The sequence below is a fragment of the Musca vetustissima genome, unplaced genomic scaffold, assembly GCF_032173495.1.
Source record: "Musca vetustissima isolate MV318-11 ecotype Yass unplaced genomic scaffold, APGP_CSIRO_Mvet_v1 utg14086, whole genome shotgun sequence".
Lineage (NCBI taxonomy): Eukaryota > Metazoa > Arthropoda > Insecta > Diptera > Muscidae > Musca > Musca vetustissima.
In genome coordinates this window covers 517,360-541,203 of record NW_026887531.1, presented here as the reverse complement: position 1 = coordinate 541,203, position 23,844 = coordinate 517,360, and the positions used below count along the sequence as shown (strand labels likewise).

General features: G+C 35.8%; 3 protein-coding genes across 3 annotated transcripts; 2 read left to right on the top strand and 1 right to left on the bottom strand.

Annotated features, from left to right (window-relative positions):
- Positions 1-2,458: 2,458 nt before the first annotated feature.
- LOC133335115 (uncharacterized) lies at positions 2,459-5,497 on the top strand. The gene is made up of 4 exons (XM_061543421.1): positions 2,459-3,139; positions 4,660-4,812; positions 4,907-5,090; positions 5,153-5,497. The coding sequence occupies exons 1-4, from the start codon at positions 2,459-2,461 to the stop codon at positions 5,491-5,493; spliced, it is 1,359 nt and encodes a 452-aa protein (XP_061399405.1). The 3' UTR covers positions 5,494-5,497.
- A 6,838-nt stretch (positions 5,498-12,335) lies between these two features.
- On the top strand, positions 12,336-16,039 carry LOC133335092 (acylphosphatase-2). The gene is made up of 3 exons (XM_061543398.1): positions 12,336-12,446; positions 15,708-15,834; positions 15,900-16,039. The coding sequence occupies exons 1-3, from the start codon at positions 12,383-12,385 to the stop codon at positions 16,012-16,014; spliced, it is 306 nt and encodes a 101-aa protein (XP_061399382.1). The 5' UTR covers positions 12,336-12,382; the 3' UTR covers positions 16,015-16,039.
- Positions 16,040-20,194: 4,155 nt separating this feature from the next.
- Positions 20,195-20,607, bottom strand: LOC133335082 (cytochrome c oxidase subunit 6C-1). Its single transcript, XM_061543387.1, has 2 exons — positions 20,402-20,607; positions 20,195-20,331 (listed from the first exon to the last, which is right to left on the bottom strand). The coding sequence occupies exons 1-2, from the start codon at positions 20,569-20,571 to the stop codon at positions 20,268-20,270; spliced, it is 234 nt and encodes a 77-aa protein (XP_061399371.1). The 5' UTR covers positions 20,572-20,607; the 3' UTR covers positions 20,195-20,267.
- Positions 20,608-23,844: the final 3,237 nt, after the last annotated feature.

The window sequence follows — 23,844 nt, the reverse complement described above, 5'->3', positions numbered from 1 at the left end:
TGAAAATAGTTACCCCAGGCGACACCGCGGGGAGTTCGGTGTCCACAATTGAGATGAAAGAGGGGCCAAGATAAGCCTGGGCTTCGCCATGTTAAAACCAATCAGAGTCGTTGCTTAGTATCTATCATCCCCTACGCCAACTAGCTTTATTATATTATTTCCTGACAGCCTTCTTCAAGGATGTCAGGTTTTTTTCACCACCATACCGGCTGAGATTTTCCTAGGGTGTGTCAAAGGAGCAATACCTCAGAAGAGTCCCTGTGACATCGTTCACAGCTTTCTCAACGCCCTTAATTGTTCCGAGCTCTATGGAACCAAGGGTTGTGGATGCTGTTTTAGCTTAGAGCTTATCCCTGTTTGTTTTTCGAGGGTTACTATAAGATTTCTGTAGTCTATGGTCCAAGAAATAACATTTCTCAGACACTTTTCAGTTTGTAACCACAGAGTCGTCCATAGTTTGAGGGTTATGTCAATAATTTCACCTCTCACTCTATTTACGAACTTTGCTCTGCTGCCTCTAAGATTATATCTAAGTATAAAATCAAATATGGACTCACCTCTTGTGTCACTGCTACCCCAGTGGAAGTGATGGACATTGGCATCACATTCAGTGACTACATCACAAAGTTGCCCACTTAAATATGAAATATGGACTCACTTCTTGGATTGGTGTCACTGCAATCCAATGACTACATAATGAATGTTGCTCATAACGTCCCTAAGATTTTGTACATCCGGTCCGGTTGGGTCAGAAGCCTCATACAGGATATAGATGGCAGAGACTATTCAAAATAAGTACACACTTATGGATGTGATAGTCCTTACAAAAATGTTCCAAAATCACATAAAATCAATTCGCAATTATCCAAACTACTTTTAAAATATCCACACTAATCGCTTTCCTATAATATTGAAAAATTCCTAGCTGATACCACATTCAGGCTTTCAAAGGTATTAAAAACTACATGTTTATTATTGTAATAGTCCTTCCAGGCCGTTTATTATAAAAATCCTGACTTATTTTCCACCAATATATGCCTTGAAAATCAATGCTTCGTTTTTGATAATTTAAAAAAAAAAAATATATATATATATATATATATATATATTCCTATAAATTCCGATTATATATATAATACGATTGTTGTAATCCTGATCGATTTCACCTTATAAACTAATTATAACTATTGTTGCGGTATTATATTCCAATCCCGTTAATTAAATCATTTCATTAAATTATTCCACTATAACATTTAATTGTGCCCTACAATGGTGAAATGGTAACAATATCTTTAATTAATTATTATCTTAATTTGTTCTATTTCTAATTGCAGATTATCAGATAATTGGCCCATAACTGAATTACTGTTACAAATTGCGATAAGAAAACCTGAGACAGCGACGACAGTTTATCATTTACAAATCGTGCTGATGTTTGTTATTCTGAGTGGAGTCAGTGTTCATCGTTTTACTCAACAACACCAACAACAAATAATATACAAATAATATAACAATTAGGCAGATCAAACAACAACAACACCACAAAAATCCCCCTACTAATATTTTTTGACAACAACACACATTTGAGGAAATTATTATAAAACAAAGCAACAAATCGTGGCAACAATTAGCAGCATCTCTTCATTAAATAATCAATCTATGGTTGCCACATAGCAAAAAAACTGCTCGTGAGACGAGGTGGAGAGAGAGATTTGCAGATAAATTAGTGATTGCAACATCAGCGATTGGCTAGCATTTGGATTGAAGGTTTGGCAAGGAACTGATTATGACGTGTGATTACACTAAACTACAATAAACTAAGAGTGGGAGAGAGAGTGTAACTGTGGGAGGCAAGGAGATTGCAGCGGAATTGAAGCAAACATACGTCAACGACAGACAACGCCTTGTGATAATTGTACCTGAAATAATTGTCATAAATTTATTGTGTCATTATTAGTATTTTTGTTATTGTTGTTCTTGTTGCTGTATGACTGCTGTCTATCTATCATTTAAAACGCGCAGCTTTTTCATTGTCCCCCAAGCAATTTGACAAGACCAACACTAACAGCAACAAACAGCAAAGACCCAAACCGAACGTCGAAAACCCTCAGCACTAATTGCGCTCAAAATCGATTGGAATAAAACAGCAGACACACTGTTTTCCTTACCACCATATCTGTCATTTGTTGTTGGTCCATCGTCAATGAAAATGTTTCCCTATGATGCAGGCCTGAGATGATATTTGTTTTGGAAATCAAGCTCAAGGTCAAGGCTGGATAACAAGATTGTGAAACACACAACACACACACACACTCACAAAGGGGCTGCCATATTTTCTAAGCTACGATTTTCCACACAGAAAAGAAACGCTTCAAAAATCTCTTTTTTTATTAAAAGGAGCAGCTAGTTAAGCTTAAATCACAAGCACACACACACCTACCCTCCCACCCCGATCACTATGATGCTACACAATGACAACGATCATAAAAATGAAGATTCTGAACCATGTCTACCACCCAGCAGCTGTCAGAAATCTCAAATAGTTTCATCGTCCGCGTCAATACCTGCATCGCCACCGACACAATCGACCATAACACTACCACTACCACCAGCGACCACAACAACAACGAAAAAGAAGAAACCTCGAAATTCACACGATCTGCTACTCGAAACTCTAGATATACTCCTGTCCTGCTTCGTTGTGGCACCCTGTGTCATTGCCTATTGGCGTGGCACCTGGGAATTAATCGGTGTGCTACTGTTTCCTCAAAATGTGCCACTATCGGCGCTATGTTCATTTCTTATCGGGGGCACTGGGCATTTCGTGTTCACGCTGACACAGCGATTTTTTGTCAATAACGTACATCCTGACAAACATCGTCTCACCTATTATGTAATCTCACGTTGTTATACCTTTGTGTTCGGTATTGTTTGTGTGAATATGTGGCGGGGGTCATGGGTCTTGTGCGATTGGTTAACCAGTGCCAGTTCGCTGATTATCATTTGTATAGTAACCTCGGTGGCGGTGCTATTTCTAATTGCTACGCGAACTGTGAGAAATTTGGGTGCGGCACCATATTCGGTGATTATGGATCATAAGAGTGATTATTTTGATGTTGAGACAATGTTTAAGATATCGGTAAGTAATTTTGGAAACCTCAAATATATTCAAAGAAATCAAGCAAAAGACCGTGGTAGTCTTTAAAAAATATGCCAATCCAATCGTTCAAATATTTTATTTAAAAATGTAACACTCAAGCCCAAAATATTATAATAAAATCGATGTTACAGAGTTATTAGGTTCTTTCAAAACATATTCTTTAAAAACTTACAATTATGCCGCTTAAGGCCCCTCCCAAGATAATATCAAAAAATCCGCGCTTACGTCGCTTAAAGCCCTTTCAAAAATATTCATGTGCGTGCGCATATGTCGCTTAAAGTCCTTCCCCACGATATTTAAAAAGGCACGCTTAATGTCTTTTCAAAAATATTCTCCAAAAAACCAACATTATTTCCCTTAAGGCCCTTCTAAAAATATTCTTAAAAATCTCGAGACAGAACATTTTTTCCATAAGCCAAACTTTAAAAAAGGCGCGTCGATCTTGTGCACAGTTTTTTGCAATTTCAAAGACCATGTTTTGATATGTCATCATCCACTCCTTCCCCATGATATTCTTTAAAAATCACCCTTATATGGCTAATGGTTCTCCTAACATATTCTTCAAAATTCCAAGCTTATATCCCTTAGGGTCCTTCCAAAAATATTCTTAAAAATCTCGAGACAGAACATTTGTTCCATAAAACGAATTAAAAAAAGATTTCCAGGCGCGTCGATCTTGTGCGCAGTTTTACCAATTTGAAAGACCCTGTTTTGATATGTCATCCTCCACTTGATCTTTCCATCGAATTCGTGGCCTTTCCCTTTGGCATATATCGTCTTGGTTCCTTTTTTGTGCACGGGACACAGGATGTTGAGGTTCCAATCGTTGGGCATACATTCCCCTAGCCAAATTATACTAAACAGCTTGTACATGCTCCTGACCAGCATATATATATATATATATATATACGTTTCTTCTCTCTCCTTTTCTCCCGATAATTCTCTCTTGCATTACGTGTTGCTACTGTCTGCAGGGTTGCCCTATTCGCTGAGTTTTTCATATCATATCCTGATCGTACCATGGGTTTTTTGATTGTGATCTTTTGTACCCAAGTGTTGCTTTGGCTGCAGTTTGTAGGGAGATGACTATTTTTTCTAATTGTGCTTCTATTTTATTATCGGGACAGGTGAATAAGTTGAGCAGAGTAGGCTTCTGTTATCTGTTGTGTTTGCAGTTATTCGACGTCGAGTTTCCGTGTTGTGCTAGAATGCACCATTGCTGCGACATTAAGACGAGTGCGAACCTTGGCTGCTACAAGGTAGTGGTCCTAATTTATATTTACTCCTCGATCGATCGAACGTCTTGTATAAATATTCTTACAAAATCTTCGCTGGATTCGCATAGGGTACATTAGAAATATTCGAAACAAATACCTTTTTCCAACACTTCCAAAAATTTATAAAAATTCCACACTTATAGCAGTCATAGTCCTCAAAAAAATGTTAAAATATATTTTTAACCTAACATAATATACATCTGTATGTTTTTTCCTCCCTAGGGTTTTCAACAACCTGGCCTCTATGTCATGGATACCTTATTTTCGATATTTGTTATTGGTACCCTGGTGGTAATCGCATGGAGAGGTTTATGGGGTATTATGGATTTAACAGTATATCCAAATGAAAAAGCCAAATCGGCATGGTCATCATTGGTAAGTGACAACAAGAAAAAACAAAATTTCCAACATTTTTTTAGGTACTCATCTATCTCCTTACCCTCTCTCTCTCTCTAACTTTCTACCACAGATAATGGGTTATGTTACAGTGGGTTTTACATTTATCCTGCATCCCTTTGTACGCTGGGTTTGCAAACGCATTGATGGCATCTTCAAATTGATATTTTGCGATATTTATTATTTTGCGGAATTTTTCGGTGCCGTAAATGCATGGCGTGGCATATGGAATCTATTGGATGTATACGTTTATCCAGGTAAGTATATGAAATGTCCTCCGACTTTGGTAGTTCTTTAATTTTGTGTACGTTAATTGCAGATAATCTCATCTTGAGCTACTGGCTAACACATGTCATTCCATTCTTGATTTTGGCTGCCCTGAAATGTTCCAATTCCATATTGGTACGCGGTGTTTACTTGGATGCCGACGGTGTGGGCGGTGAATGTGTCGATATACCCATACACTATGTACGCTTACATTTTGAACGGGAACGTAAGAAACGTTCGGCCGGCTTCTCGTATGGCCATCAAACGAAACCAACGAATCTTTTAGTTAAGACACCTAACGATAAGAATGCCCAAAGAGTTCTAATTGAGAAACCCTCGAAATCGGAGAATAAAATACAATCTGGCATGGATTCGGCCACGCAATTGGTTTGATCCACCCCCCTAACCGGGCTCTAAATTGAACTGATATCAACACACACACACACAAATAAACACGCACTCTCATTATTGTAGAAAAGTAATTAGTAATTCACTTCTCAACATTCCTACATGCACGCACATTCCCTACAAAATCTTCCACTCCCCCAACGAATCGTCATAACAGATTAAAGGTTGGCAAAAAATCCTAAAACAACGATTCCATAGACTACACACGACGACATTCCATTTCATTTGTATTAGTCCTTAAAAAAAAACAATAAATTAATTATACATATCTCTTTACCGTTATAAGTTATAAAAAAAGGAAAATTAACACAAAAAAATACTTAAAGTTTTTTGTAATTGTTGTGTTAGAATTGTTGTCTAATATTTTAAGTTAATTATTATTTTTATTTGTTATTATTATGATTACTATTATTAATAATTATTGTTGTTATTAAAGAGAAAAGAAAAAACAAAACAAAACATTAAAACAAATTGTAAAATTGTACAAATCATTCGTTTTTAAGTAGTAAAAGTTCCAAACGATCAAAAACCTAAGACAAAAACAAAGAAATAAATGACAATAAAAAGAAATTATAAATCTCGACAATTTGACTTTTTTGTTTTTTATAATAGGGTCTGGGATTTTGACCACCATTCAATATATAATATATATTTTTTCAAAAACTAGATTCAAGCATCTCGATATGCACAAGGCCACCTGGATTGCTCCTGATCAAGCCACGAGAAATCAAATTGATCAGGTTGTGATAGACGGAAGGCATTCATCCAGTGTATATCGATTCGGACCACTACAGCAAAGGTGCGATCTCTAACACAACACGGAAACTCGACGTCAAAAAGCTGCAAACACAACAGGTAGCCGAGGCCTACTCCGCTCAACTTATCCACATGCTTGATGAAAGCACTCCTTATCCACATAATAATATAGAAGCACAATGGCAAAGAATTGCCCACTCCCTACAACCTGCAGCAAAAGCAATCATTGGGTACAAAAGACCACCATGAAGTAACCCATGGTACGATCAAGAGTGTCATAATGCTACTGATGTAAAAAAACGCAGCGTATTGGGCAACCCTGCACGCAGTAGCAACATGTAATGAGAGAAAGAATAAGCGGGAGAAAAGGAGAGAGGAGAAACGTATTTCCAAAAAAAAAAAAAAAAATAAGAAAGAAAAACAAAAAGGTGATCGGGAGCAAATCGAGATGTACAGGAGTCAGAATGAAGTGAATGAAGAAGAAATTTTACCAACGAGTAAAACACTAATCCGAAGGCTTTGGTGCAGGTACATCTTCCTGTAAAGATGACGATGGAGACCTGGTGACAGATACAGACAGCGTGCTAAGGATCTGGAAGAAGCATTTTGAAAAGCTTCTGGTATCAAATAGTGGCGGTGAAGAAGATATCCCAGAATCAAAATAAGAAATTATGGTATAGAGTGTATACCACATAGCCAAGATGAGGTCAGAATTGCAATTAATCGGCTGAAGAACAATAAAGAAGCAGGAGCCGAACTATTCAAGACTGGTGGTCAGATGCTGATCAGGAGCATGCACCAGCTGATTAGTACAATTTGGCTAGGCCCAATGATTGGAACCTCAGCATCCTGTGTCTCCTGTACCCATGTAAAAGAAAGATAAGATGATATATGCCAACTATATAGGAATTAGTCTTCTTCCCATTGCATATAAAGTGCTATCCAGTGTGCTGTGTGAACGACTGAAGCCAATGGTCAATGACATTATTGGACCATACCAAATGCGACTTCAGACCTGACAAATCCACCATTGACCCGATTTTCACTCTGCGCCAAATCCTGGAAAAGACCCACGAAAAACACATCGACACCTACCACCTATTCGTTGACTATAAACCCGCATTCGACAGCCCTATCCGTTCAGAGGTGTTTAAAGCCATGCCTGTGTTCGGCATTCCTGCAAAATTAATACGGCTATGCAAGATAACTTGAAGTGACAGAAGGTCAGCAGTTAAAATCGAAAAGGACCTATAGGAGCCCTTCAATACCGAGCGAGGATTCAGACAAGGTAACAATTTGTAGTGTGATATTTTTAACATCCTGCTGGAAAAGGTCATACGAGACACAAAGGTAAACAGAAATGACACTCTATATACACCAAACAACCAAAGTGGGTCTAACAGTAAATGACGAGAAGAGCAAGCAGGTGGTATCAACGTGCAAGACGTCCAGTAGACCCAGACCAACTGTGGAACTTGAGATCTACAGCTTCGAGGTAGTTAAAGATTTTATATGCCATAAATAAAACGAATTACATCAGTTTTGAAAATCGAAGAAGGATTGTTATGACCGACAGAGGCTACTATGGTCTAAGTAAGCAGTTTAGAAATAAGGCCACCTCCCGCCAGACAAAACTCACACTTCACAAGGCGCTAATACTACCCGTGCTGTTATGTGGATCTAAAGCATGGGTACTTGCGCAAGCAGATGAGGCAGCTCTTGGGGTGTTTGAGAGAAAAATTCTCCGAAAGATCTACGGGCCGATCTGCGTTGATGGTGAATATCAGCGTCGAATGAGCGATGGTTCACATAGAAGGGGATGGCCACGAATTAGATGGAAGATGGTCTTTCAAAATGGAGGAGATCCGCACAAGACCGACGCGCTTGGAAATCTTTTTTAAGCTCGGCTTATGGGACAACCGCTCTGTAACAAGCCAGCTAAGTAAGTAAGAAAAAAAATTATCGCGGAATTTTAAAATTAAATTTATAATAAGCAAATGAATGACAATATTGATATTTGGCAGAATTTAAATTTTGAAAATAAAAAAAAAACTTGGCCCAAAATAGATACACCTGCAAGCAGTTAATTTAGTTCAGCCCAACCTAATGCCAAATGTTATGACGCCCTTAATTCAAAAATTGTTTGTTGCGGAAATAAATGTTTGCATTTCACCATTCACCAAATCAATGCCAGTCAGTCAATAATATTGCCTTCCGTTTGATGTGAAAAATTCAAAATTTTGAAACAAAGTAAATTGATATGTCGGCACTTTTGTGTACGTTAACCATGTAAGAAATTTGAAAAATTTCCCCTTCCTATTTGTCGTCAAATTCTATAATATGACAATGGTCGGTCATCAAATATTTGCATTATTTTGAAAATGTTTACAATTTTGGGCGCCAAGGTGTTTACACGAAATCAAAAAAATGTATGTATATATTCGAGCTATCATTTTTAATTTAAATGAAATACAGCGAACCTACACAACATGATCTACATAAATCAGTTTAGTGTTTGTTTATCCTATGAAAGAATGACAGACAAATGGATTTGGTTTAACCCATTGGTGAACGCAATTGACTATCAGTTTTGAACAAAACAAACAAAATTTGAATTTTGTTCCCATAAAAGTGGATATTGTTGGATTTATCATTAATGTCATTAGTATGGATTTCGAAGAACTGTGTGGACTATAAAGGAGATTTGTTATTAAAGAATATTCTTGAGGGTGGCGTAGGCACATCTTGGTCCCTCTTTTATCTCAATTGTGGCCACTGACCTCCCCGCAGTGTCATCTGGGGTACCTATTTTTATCACCCGTTGAAATAGTGAGCTGATGTGTGCCGCGAGTTCACCCATAAGAACTAGAAAAAATGGGTTAAGGCGTCGGGTTAGTTCCCTACACTCGGAAACCCCTCCTACTATGAAAAAAGCAAAGAAAGAGAAAACCAAACCTCCCCCCCATGGTGACGACCCCCGTAAACGTATAAAGGACCACGATCTGCACGTTGTACAGAACAGGCGCAGTATTCGCCTTCGTAGATGTACTCTAGAAGTACAAAGCCGATATTATTGCCTTCCAGGAAATGCGATGGTAAGGGACTGGCGCAAGTAAATCAGACGATTACGCACTGTACTATAGCTGTCATGAAACGAGACATGAATTTGGCTGCGGATTTATGGTTAATAGGAGAAAAAACGACCTCGTCTCCAGATTCACTCCAGTAGATGAGCTATAATCCGTATAAAGCGAAGTTTTTCTACATCAGTCTTATTTGCGCCCATGCTTCGTCGGAAGACAAAAATGACCAGACCAAAGACATATTTTACGAGCGCCTGGAAACTGCATATTACCGCTGTCCTGGCCATGCCATTAAAATTCTGCTAGGAGATTTAAATGCAAAAATCGAAAGGGAAGATATTTTTGGAAAATTCAGCCTCCATGGAGAAACATCCGACAACGGCATGAGGTTGATTGACTTCGCGGAATAAGAACAACGTGAGTAAGTCCAGATGTACGAAGTCCGGAAATTTTACCAACGAGTAAAACACCAAACCGAAGCCTTTGGCGCCGGCACATCCTTCTGTAGAGATGAAGATGGAAACCTTTTGAAAGATACATAGAGCGTGTTGAGGATCTGGAACGAACATTTTGAAAACCTTCTGGTATCAAATGGTGGCACTGAAGAAGGTATCTCAGAACAAATAAGTGATGATAGATATATTTTGTATACCACTTAGCAAAGATGAGGTCAGAATAGCAATTAACCGGCTGAAGAATAATAAAGCAGCCGATGCCGATGGATTACCTGCCGAACTATTCAAGACCAGGAGGTCAGGAGCATGCACCAGCTGATTAGTGCAATTTGGTTAGAGGAATGTATGCCCAATGTATTGGAACCTCAGCATTCTGTGTCCCGTGCACAAAAAAGGAGACAATACGATATGTGGCAACTATAGAGGAATTAGTCTCCTTCCCATCGTATATAAAGTGTTATCCAGCGTGCTGTGTGAACGACTAAAGCCAATAGTCAATGACATTATTGGAACATACCAAAGCGGCTTCAGGCCTGGTAAATCCAACTTTGACCACCACATCCTGGAAAAGATCCACGAAAAACACATCGACACATTCCACCTATTCGTCGACTATAAAGCGGCTTTAGACAGCCCAATCCACTCAGAGGTGTTTAAAGCCATGTCGGCGTTCGACATCCTTGCGAAATTAATACGGCTATGCAGGATAACTTTAACTAACACAAGGTCAGCAGTTAAAGTCAGAAAACGACCTCTCGGACCCCTTTCATACCGAACGAGGATTCAGACAGGGTGACAGTTTGTCGTGTGACCATTTTAACATCCTGCTGGAAAAAGTCATACGAGATTCAAATGTGAATAGAAATTACACTCTGTGCATGAAACCACACATGTTAATCGCCTTCGCCCATGACATTGGCATAATGGGTCGAACATTGCGAGTGGTAACATCCACCTTTGAACAAATTGAGATGGAGTCTGCCAAATTGGTTCTGGCAGTGATGGGCGAGAAGACCAATGATGGTTTCAACGCCCAAGAAGACAAGTAGACTCGGGCCAACTGTGGAACTTGAAAACTACAGCTTCGAGGTAGTATAAGGTTTTATATACATCGGTACCGCAATAAATAAAACTAATGACATGATATCAGTTTTGAAATTTGGCCAACAGGTGCTCTAAGTAAGATGTTTAGAAACAAGACCACCTCCCGCCAGACCAAACTCACACTCTATAAGACGCTGATACTACCCATGCTTTTATATGAATCTGAAGCATGGGTACTTGCACAAGCTGATGAGGCAGCTCTTGGAGTGTTTGAGAGAAAAATTCTCCGAAAGATCTATGGGTCGATCTTCATTGATTCATCTATTCTCGGATATCGACATTGTCAGATATATCGATCTGTAGCGACTACGTTAGCTAGGCCATCTTGTGAGAATAGATGAAGATGCCCCAGCTCAAAAGGCATATAAAAGCGTTCCAAGTGATGGTTCATGCAGAAGGGGAAGGCCACGAATCCGATAGAAAGATCAAGTTGAAGACAACATTTCGGAAAAGGGTCTTTCAAATTGGATGAAATGCGCACAAAACCGACTGGCTTGGAAATCTTTTTCAAGCTCGGCTTATGGAACAACCATTCTGTCACAAGCCAGCATATAAGTAATAGAATTAACCACTCACAACAATGCTGCTTTCAGTACTAAATCGGGACAAGAATTTAGCTGATGAAGTTGAAGCTGAAAATCAAATGAATTGAATGTCTAAGGACAACATTTAAACTATTTTTAAATATTGTTAAAAACTTCTGTTCGTACCTGTAAGGACCCCTTTGTAACCATAAAGAATTAATGTTTGTCTTAATTCATTTTTTTTCGTTTTCAACAATAAAAACGTAAAATGTGTATTTTTTTTTTTGAATAGAAAGTACTGGCAAAATATACGAAATAAGACAAATAGAATTGAATTGAAAATCTCATGAGTGAGCGGCTAATGTAAATCAATCGGGGACAATATCAACAACAACAAAAACAATACTAGAAAATAAAAAAATCATTAGCAGTATGTACGTTCGTATGTTTCTTTTATTCATTTCAATTTTGGGTTTTGGTACATTCAGTGGTGCATTCAGTTAGTCCGTCAGCCAGCCAGCCAATCAGTCTTCTGTTGGCCAACATTATTTACTCAGCCATTTACTTAAGGGAAACTACAAAAATACAATCGATCGGTGGTGACTTTTTTCAATACAAATTTCACTTTAGTTGAAATCGAAAGAGCAAAGAATTGGGAATTGCACGAAAATTGAAAATCGAAAAAAAAGTTGAAAGAAAGAAAATCGGTAGTGGCCTCTGTCAAAATTACGAAATAAGCAGTAAATCAAATTAACTTTCCAATTATTTCAAATTTTGAGAAGAAAAGAATCTGGATATTATACATTTGTTGTAGTGTTCCAAAAGTGAAAATTTAAAAACAAAATTAAAAGCTATATTTTAAAGTAATCGGAATTACTGCAGCAGGTTTATATAATCTTCCTGCCTTAGTGTGTTTGTGTGTGTGGACAAAAGAAAAACCTTTTCAAAAGATATGGGTATTCCAGACATTCGTCATTTAATCTCTGTGGAATTTGAAGTATTTGGTCATGTACAGGGTAAGCATATGTCGCACAAATATATATACCAGAACAATTTCTAGAACATTACACGATACGATACAACCTGAATAAAAAAAATTAGAAACAATGTACACAGTTGTTACTGTGTATAACTGCATTTTTTTCTTAAGTTAAAACATAAAGAAGGAAGAAATTCGATAAAATATTCAAAGTGGCGGAAAAAAGAAAACTATTGTTTTGTCACTTACAAAAATTATAATGAAAGAAATACAGAACGATTGCTCATGGTTCATTCACCGTCAATTCAGATCGGTCCATAGATCTTTCGGAAAATGTTATTCTCAAACACTCCAAGAGCTGTCTCATCTGCAGATCGGTCCATAGATCTTCCGAAGAAATTTTCTCTCAAACACTCCAAGAGCTATCTCATCTGCTTGCGCAAGTACCCATGCTTCAGATCCATATAACAGCACGGGTATTATCAGCGTCTTGAAGATGGTAGGTTTGGTCTGGCAAGAGGTGGCTTTGTTTCTTACTTACTTAGACCATAGTAGCATCTGTTGGCTAACACTATCCTTCTCCGAATTTCAAACGGATGTCATTAGTATTATTTTTGGCGGTACCAAGGTATATAAAAACTTTAATTACCTCGAAGCTGTTGTTTTCAAATTCCACAGTTGGCCGGAGTCTACTGGACGTCTTGCACGTTGATACCATCTACTTTGGACGACTCCTTCTCAATTCGTTCAAAACTGGTTGTTACCGCTCGCAATGTTCGACCCATTATGTCGATTATGTTCGAACGCAGACATGTCTTTCAACACCTCTTGACGGATAGGACTGTCGAACGCAGCTTTATAGTCGACGAAGGAAAAGTGGAATGTGTTGATGTGTTTTGGTGTTTTTTTTTTTCCACGATTTGGCGCAAAGTGAAAATCTGGTCTATAGTGGATTTGCTAAGTCTGAAGCGGCATTGGCATGATCCAATAATGTCATTGGCCATTGGCTTCAGTCGTTCACACAGTAAGCTGGATAGCACGTTATATGCGATGGGAAGGAAACATATTCCACCATATTTGACACATATCGTCTTATCTCCTTTTTGTGCACGGAACACTGACGTGCTGACGTTCCAATCATTGTGCATGCATTCCTCTAGACCAATTGTACTAATCAGCTGGTGCATGCTACTGACCAGTATCAGACCACCAGTCTTGAATAGTTCGCCTGGTAACCCATCGGCATCTGCTGCTGTTGAATTCTCACCAATTTTACTAAGGTTTGTCATTGGGCCTTAGAATTGATTAATTTAAAACTTCTTCATAATATATATTTCTACTCTCAAGCTATATTTATCTCTAGCCCACTGTTCTATTGTTCATATACGATTTTCAATTGTTCTAGAGAAATTCGTTTTCTGATTTATTTATTTTTTTTTTTTTAATTAGAAAATTAAATTATATTTAGATTTGTCCGCCTTTCTTTGCTTGCTGGCTTTCTTTAACATTTTGCTAAATATCTATCATTCGGTCTGTCTGTCTGTACAGCAACCAAGTGTCAACAATTAGAATTCTGCCACGGCCAGTGAATAAATGTGATGTGGTCGGGCGTTCTATGCGTAAGTGAAACTATGTAGTGAGCGGACATATAAAATGAACACCCATGAAATGGTTAAAAACCTACCTTGACATTTACTAAAAATATCAAAACAAAAATGTTCTTTTTTATAAATGAAGTAATGAAAGAATAATAAAAAAATAGTAAAAGTCAGCAGGGAAAGGATCAAAAATGAACATTCATATGATAACCCATAATAAAATCCAACTTCATTCTAGGACCGATTCAGTTGATGTAGCTTCTGTGGTAGACAATCTTATCTTAACAGACTTGAATTAAATGTTTCACTTTTGCTCCAGTCTGGATTCGATATCATATTAACTCAAATTAACAGCAACTTCCAATGTTTGTAACTACATATCTTCTGGAATAAGTTGGCAGTGAATTTAATAAATGAAAGTGACGCTCTTCAGTTATTCAATCTGAATTTATTTAGTACGTTGGCAATCTGCTCGACTTAAACCATCTTGATCTTGAGGCTCTCTTTCATATCTTTGAACCTCTCATCCTAGATCATGAAGATCCTTCCTGAAACGCCTGAATAGCAGAGTGTGCAAATATTCGCTTGCTTGAATCATATTCTTCATGAAGCATCTTGTTATACTGACGTCGGGAAGGGATCATCTTCTTCTTCAAATTTACACAATCTTCCACAAATATCCACAAGGACAGGCCCCACACATATGATTGTAGAAACATCCGAATACGTAACTATGTATATGTCGTTTGGAGGGTGTGGACTTGCGGGAACCTACAACATGAATGGCTCAAGAGATATAAAACACATTCTTGGGATATCCCTGTTTCCCACTAAGAGTTTTGAACTTCTTCGGGAACTCCATATGACATAACTTCTACGGGAACTCCATATGAGAAACATATCTATATATATATATATATAGGCCATAGTTGTTGTTGTAGCAACTCTATTGCTTTTACATAACGGGCTGAAGTGACAGACGTTGGTCGAGTAAGACTCGGGTCGTTGGTGTAGACGAGAAACAAGTACTGTTTGGTGTACAGAGTGTCATTGTGTTAAAAAGAGTGTTTAAAAGGTTAAACGACAAACTGTCACACTTTGTCTGAATCCTCACTCGATTTTGAAGGGCTCCGAGAAATCCTTTCCGACTTTAACAACCGACTTTGTGTCTGTTGAAACATGTCTTTAAACACATCTGAGCGTATTGGGCTGTCGAATGCGGTTTTGTTGTCGAGGAATAGTTGGAATGTGTCGATGTATTTTTCGTGGGGATTATCCAGGATTTGGCGCAGTGTGAAAATCTGGTCTATAGTGGATTTGCCAGGTCTAAAGCCGCAAAGATATCATTGACCAATTGCTTCAGTTTTATGCACCGAATACAGCATGCTGAGGTTCCAATCATTTACCCATCACATTTTCTTTCAGTGTAATGTGGGGTTGAGAAGACAACGCATCGACAGTATTACATTAAATTTGAAAACCCAAAAAACTATTAAGGGATAAAAGTGGCCCATATGATTTTCTTTAATATAGTATTTGATAGTTATTAATATTATTTATCCAACAGGACATAAAACACACATTAGGTTCGTTCGTTTACGATATAATATGAATACATATTCCTAACCTCAAATTTCAATATGTAACACAGTATGTACAAGTGAAAGCTCTAAATTGCAATTCCCACAATTTTCTTACAGGTTGTTATTTTACAAAGTATACACGAGATCTATGTAAAAAGGCTGGTATCACCGGATGGGTAAAGAACTCCAAACAAGGTACGATTGTTGGTAAAATGCAAGGACCCAAAGAGGAAGTGGATAAAATGTAAGTACTTTTTTCTTCGAATCCTCCTCTATAACAAATATGTAATATAATATATTTCTTTGCAGGATCGATTGGTTATCCACAAAAGGTTCACCCGGTTGTCAAATTGAAAAATGTGATTTACGAAATATGGGCACATTAAACCGTCTCGATTATAAGACATTCGACATACGTTTTTAGTCTATTTTTATTCTTATTTATTAATTTTTTTATGCTTGTTAGTAATTATTATTTTTAGTCTTAAGTATTGATGATATATCCTTTTTGTTATAAAAAAATCTTTGGTAAAGGAAGACAAATTATTAAATATTTGGCATGTTTTGTAAAATAAAAAAAATTAAATTTAATGATGTTATTTATTTATTGCTCCTAAAAGCATGCTTTAGAAAAAACGTGTTACTTAATAGTGACGAATGTGTTAATTTAATAATTGGATAACAATTTGAAATATTTTCCAAAATTCTTAGACACATCACTTGAATAAGGACCAGAGATGGCCTGTCAGAAAGTGACGTAAATGACATACATTTCCGACGTGTAATACATGCGCCAGAAACGTCGGAAACCTACCCAAATCCATTAGGTTTTTGACAAAATAGCTATTTCCATTAATCAATTTGGAAATTACGCATGCTTTACTCAAATCCATATAAAATTTCAAAATTTTCTGCTCAAAAAAATTTAGAAATTTGTATCAGTTCTAGTAAGAAATAGTCAGATATACAGTGAGTGTAATAAGTATTTTGCCTCAATAAAAATTTGAAAAAATTCCAATTTATACACCTAAAGCCAGCAAACTAAAGATGTAAAATGAATTATGTCTAATGGAGTACGTTTGTGGACATATTTAGATCGTATTTCTGCAAGAATCACAGCGAAAGACCTATTGGTCTCGAAGATATCGGCCGAAATATATAATAACCCAAAAATGTTTATCACAAAAAAGTATTTTGCTTTTTATTATTATTTTAGAAAAAATTGTTACATAGAACACCTTTGGTTTTTTTATAGTTACCATTGCGGGTAACGACATACTATAAGTGATTTGGCAACGATTTCAATAAACCACGGCATTTTTTCGCGAGTATTTTCTCACATTTACGTTCAATACATTCTCCAGCAATATTTCATTCAATATTTGGTAATTTCTCGTCCTAATCTCAAAATCAGAGTATTAAATATAGTGGTCGCGGCTTCAAAACATCCCAAATATGTTAAGAATAATAAAAAGGAGGTTTTACAAAAGTATTAAGTATTAAAAAGTATTAAAAATAAAATCCGACAAACAAATTATTTAAAAAAATATCGCGAAACCCCATTTTTCTAACTTCGAAAACTTTATGGTTCATTTTTACTGATCTAGGAACCAAAATATACGATGAAAATAGCAATAAGGAGGTCAGATTCAAATATATGGACGGTTTTCTGGCAATAGAAATACATCCTATTTCGAAAATAAATACATCGACCCGTTTATTCCCTACTGCATTTTATTCGCAACTGATGGTGTTAATCGGAGATAAAATATAGAATGCGTATTCGCCACTAGCAACCAAAGTTTTTCAAAAGACAATAAGATTTGACGAATAATGATGTTTTCTCCCAACTTCATGTATTGGTTTTTATTACTATTGCTTCAGAACTGTTCATATCTTTGAATCTGACCCCCTTATTGGTATTTACATTGCATATATTGGTTCCTAGATCAATATTAATGGACCATACAAATTTCGAAGTCAGAAAATTGGGTTTCGCGAATTTTTTTTAAATAATTTGTTTGTCGGATTTTGGTTTTTATAGTTTTTAAGGTTCTGTCCTCGCGTTATATTTTGCAAAACCTCTTCTTTATTATTCTAAACAAATTTGGGATGTTCTGAAGCCGCAATGACTATGTTTAATACTCTCATCTTAAGATTAGGACGAGAAAATACCAAATATTAAATGAAATACTGATGGAGAATGTACTGAATGTAAATGTGAGAAAATACCCACAAAAAAATGCCGTGATGTAATGGAATCGTGGTCAAATCGCTTATAGTATGTGGTTAACCGCAATTGTAACTATAAAAAGACCAAACGTGTTCAATGTAAAATTTTTTTCTAAAATAATAATAAAAAGCAAAATACTTTTTTGTGATAAACATTTTTGGGTTATTATATATTTCGGCCGATATCTTCGAGACCAATAGGTCTTTCGCTGTGATTCTTGCAGAAAACGATCTAAATATGTCCACAAATGTACTCCATCATACATAAGTCATTTTACATCTTTAGTTTGCTGGCTTCAGGCGTATATATTGGAATTTTTTCAAATTTTTATTGAGGCAAAATACTTTTTACACTCACTGTATGTAAAAATAATATAGGTATATTCCATGGTATATTCTTGAAATTAACTGTATATGGTAATAATATGACGTTTACTACATTTATTACATTTTATACAGGTATATGACATTTTCGATGTTTACACCTTTTTGACAGTCGAAAAATAAGGACTAAATAAAAATGATCAATATCGGGCCCTATTTAAATTTCGTATAGCTTCGGAAGTGTGTCAATATACATATCATATAAGTTGCTATATTGGGTCGAAATGTCTACGAAACAAAAGTATTATGAAGTGATTCTCAACAAAACTGGTCAAAATCCATATGAAAAAATTTGCCCAGGACTAGTGACAGTATCAAATAAGGAGTATGGAAATTATGAAACATTTTTTGGTGGCCATCATTGCAGATCTGTTAAATAACTGTTATACTGTCATATGATTTTATTTTCAATATGATATGCAGAAATGATAAATTTACAATCGACATGGGTTAACTTCTAAAAACTTTTGCTGGCACCTGCTGGGACAAAGATAAAGAAACGTTGTTAACGACACAAAAGACCATAAGTCGGATCGTTCCATCTTTATTATGCTGTCTGGAGTTATTTTCTTATCGGCACACGATGGAGATCCTTGAAAACAACACAAAATAAAGGAACGGCTGTGTCCAGATGACGAGCATCGATCACCTACATTAGGAGACCAGAATGCTGTCAGTCAATCAACATCAGTTCAGCTCTCCATTGACAGTGCCTGCCGGCATGCTATCTGCCGTGTCATCCCAATCATCGCACAATGGTGGCAGATCAAACTCCGCAATACATACTTCAGGACTTCAGGCGCTATAGTGATGGCATCCAAGACGTCATTCCATCGGACATCAACAGATTGTCAGTAGCAAACGCGATAAAATCCATGCATCAACTGGCAGTCACCGAAGCGATAAATGTCTACAGATGTAATAAAGTCTTACTCCAACATCCTCCTGCAATTTCGGACAGTGAGATGCTTCTTCGTAGGAAACCCCTTTCGATTTTGGTACAACTAAGGTCCAGGAACAACAATGTTCACAATTCGTATCGAGAGCGCATTAAATAGGCCTTCCTCCTGCCAGAAAAACCTTCTCACACACAAAACATATATTCCGTCCGAACCTACAAGTCTACTTATAGCTAAAGCCAATAGATAACAATAACAACAGCGTTGTACTTATCTTCAGATATATGAGTCGAGAAGTAAACCAGAGCAATGAAAAATCTTTGATACATGTCATGCTTTGATAGTGAATGCTGTTGTCGGAGTCCACTCGCAGCCATTGCAGCTGAAAAGAATAGATGACAATGTGTTCAATGTTTACCCAGCTACAAGTTCGAAACTCAACTCATTTTAAACAACAACTTTAGTAACGTCTCGTGAGGTCAATGATCCGAATCCAACGACTGTCACCTCAGCACAAATTGTAAAGAGCTGTACTCCTGTAACCGCTACTAGCTAATCGGCTAAAGAAAATATCAAAGACAACATACTCATTCTGATTGTCAGGATTTATCGAAAGATGTTAAATCACTACAACAGTATTGTCCCGGTAGTACTTATACTTCGAAGAAGAATAAGTCCATACGAATCCTACTATTAAATTGTATGTCTTATGACGCAAATAAAGTTTTTTTTAATAAAGAGTTCGTAATCTCGAAACATCGTTAACTCGATTCATCATCCAAAGAAAATGTTTATATTGCAATTTACATTGACATAACTTCTAAAGGGTCTACATCATTCTAGAAACCAAATCGTAGCGAATTTATAAAATATTCTACAAAAATGTAAACAAACCCAACAGAAAATATGAAAAATTGCTTACCAAGGGTGTTTTTCTTGAACATAAATTGATTCTTGAAATTGCATTTGCATTGGTATTTTGATTTCTGCCCATGTCGCGATTTCTTAATTATGATTAATTACCCACATTTTGATCATTAAACAATTTATAGATATTCACAGATTTCTCGTTTTTTTATTTGATATCAATCATACTGTTATTTTAAGCTACGAACTAGCATTAATTAGCTAAATGCTCCCCATCGGAAAAACTAAACACAGTTTAGCAGGATTGGAAGCGACCATTGGCCTTCATGCGTTCGAAAGATTTCTGCGCATCGTAGTTCCTGAAACAGAATTCAGAAAAATGTTTCATTCATCCATTCCCACACAAAGAATTCCAATAAAAAAACTTACTTGTAGAATTCAGCGTAGGCTTCCTTTTTGGGGTTATTCACAAAGATTTTGAAGGCTGTTGTGATGACGGTAGTCAAACCAATGGCAATGGCCAAACCACGTTTGGTTTGGGCATTATGCAAGCCACGCATAAGGGGAGCATTGTTGGAAACAGCAGGAGCGTTAGTCATTTTGGTAACTCCTGTAAATGGAAAAAAGAAGGATAAGAAAAAATTGTAGGTTACGTAACGTGCAAATATTGCAAATAGAAAAATTCCATGAAATCAAATGTAGTTTTTGTCAATAGAGTTTTATTCAAGGCAAACATTTAACATTTGTTTTTTTTTTATTCTTTTGTATTTTTATATTTGTTAATATTACTTTTAATTATTATTTTGTAAAATCACTTATAAAAAAAAATACCCCCTTACTTTTTGGTTCTCAAATCTGTGACACCTGAATTTGGTAACTCTCAACTCGAGTAATGTTTCTTGTTCTCTACAAATGTCAAATTATTTTCCAATCAGAGTTGTTTATTATTAGTACTATTCATGTGTCATCGCTACAACTAAACATAAAGGGATTATCGTACGACGTTATAGCTTTACATGTCGCCATGAGAATATAATTTTGTGCGAGAAAGGGCGTGGAAAATATCATTTTTTCAAGAAATACATGGGGGAAATTTGATTAAAACAGATCTCTAATAATGCCATATTTTCTTATAAATAGATCTATTATATTAAATTGATATGAAATATAAATAAATAAAATGTAGCAAAAAATGTGTGGAATATTGAAATGAAATTTCAAGAAGATAAATAATGATACAATTCATGATGCAATAATAAGATGATGTATCAAAACAAAAACCTTTGTTTTTATCTCCAACATCTGTCAAAATTTTCCTTATAATATTTGACATGGTTGGCGACATTGTACATCGAATTCAACATGATGTAATAATAAGGTTTGACACATCAAAACAAAAACATTTGTTTTTATCTCGACCATCTGTCAAATTTTTCAATATAATATTTCACATGGTTGACAAAATAGCACAATTACGCACTTTGACAGTTAATCAAGTCATCAGCTACGCTTAATGGACTACCTATTTATTGTGCCATGGAATTCAAGTAGAAATTACGCACTTTGGGAGTTAATCAAGACATCAGCTGTTCTAAATGGACTACCTATTCATTGTGCCATGGTACGGAAGACTGTAGCAATTTATAATTACAATTTTGTCATATTGTGGCTACTTATGCCAAAGTCATATACAAAATATGTGACTGTGATGTTTTAAAAAATATAATCTAAAAACCAATTGTTTAAAGATAAATTTTACATCGTTAGAAAGAAGAAAAATTTATGATTTGTGAATGAATCAGTATTTATATCAAATTCCCAACTCGATTTTGAAAAAGAAAACCTGACATTTTGTTAATTTCTCTTGTTTTGGTAAAATGTTATTCATTCTGACATTCTAGCACACAAGGTAGAGGTCTATTTTCCCTTTGTTGATACCCTAACTTGTATAATTGCACCATAAGTTAAATGCTTGATTAAAAAAATACGCATATTAATAATTCTTTTCGCATGGTATTTAATAAAAAGCAATTTAATGAAACATGCCTCAAGTCTGACAAATTTGAATTTAATTCGCATATGCAAGTTTCGCATCAGGACGGAATAAATACAAGTTATCAACGTACGATCTTTGTAAAGCCACATAGCCCAATATGCCTGATGAACCTCGACTCGAAAGAGTATAAATAATCACTTAAAAATATAAAAATAATATTTTGTAAAAAATTAAAATTTTTTATTATGAATTATTAATTAATAAGTAAATTTTCGTTTTTATGTGAACAAAATTCTAATATCTTTGTTAAAAATATTAATTTTATGTGTACTATTCGAACAAATTTGCCATATTTTTTATTTATATCACCTAATTTTTACAAACTAAATAGATAAGGATAGTTAGTTCATTATACGATTTACAATCGTCGTTCACGAATGTATCTCTATCGACGAACTACTGAACTAGGAGAATGAACTAGTTCGTTCATGAGAGTTGAACTAAAAAGAGTGACTTTCTTAATGAACTAGAAATTATAACTCTAATATCTCCCTTTAAAAATTAACTCGATCTCAAATGTCAATTCCATAGCATATATGTGGAATAAATAATATTCATAAAACCATTGGATTTTGTTTGACATATGCGCTATGGAATAAACGTAACAGATCGAGTACGGCGTACAACAAAACGAATCTGTTAATATTCTAAAAATTGCTGCTGGAGCCCGGACTGAAATTCTTTCTGTGCTGTTCGATGGATAACGAAATATCGTGTTCCATTTTATTTTACTAGTTTTGTTTTCACATTGATTTATTATGTTCTTACTTATTTACGAATTTGATGTATTTCTTTCCGCGTTTGTTGTTAAATCATATTTATACCATCAAAAATCGTGTTAATGTTTTTTGATGTACATGTTATCATTCCTCAGTGATTTGCCATATAACCACACAAATGCCACAAAATAACCGGTTAATCAGCACTCACATATATCTATGGAGAGAAGAGTGGAGAGTGGAAGTGACTCAAATGCAAATGGCGGTTGTTATTGTTCGTGGTCGGAAATTTTTACAGCACGAATTTTTTTTACAAATTTCATCTAGAATATACAATCTAATTGTAATAAATTTATGAAATTAATCAAATTTAACTACTTTATATGAAGTGTGTGTAGAAATTGTTATGGAAAGTGCAAAAAGAAATACGGAAAAATTCAATTGAAGTTCGGTCTTTTCGTAGAAGAAAGAAAATTTTGTCGTCAATCATATTTTTTTCTCTGTGGCCCCTCTTGCTTTTGCTACCAATACAACAACAACACCAGCAACCAACCAATAGCAGCAACAACAACATCAAGAGTAAAGAAAAAAAGTTTATACTTCGTATGGTTCGTTTTCTACGCCTGTGAATTGTATATTTTTTGTTGCTGTCTCAGATTTTCAAAAAAAGTTTTAAATTTATTTTTGTTGGTAATTTCGAAAAAAGCATGAGGCCAATTCAACAAATTTAATGCTAAATAAAAATAAAACAACTATCAAAATATAAAAAAAAGTCATGCTGTACTATTGCATGTTTGGTGGCCTAAACAAGAACCTCCTCTATAAAATCGTAGACGAATTACATCAAAGCATCATAATCGCTGTCGTTCAAGAAGTGAAGTGAACAAGAAACAACACGACAAAAAAGGCAAAAAGTGAATTATTCCACCAAACAAATGTGTCTAAAATTTAGATGAAAATACATGAAAACTCAACTCGCAAGGAGGTCCAATAGAATTTTGTGTGCGTGTGTGTGTACGCCGCGTAGTGTCGAAATAGAGGAGTTTCATTTTTTGTTGAATGACAACAAAAAAGGAAGAAAAACCTAAAACATAAAC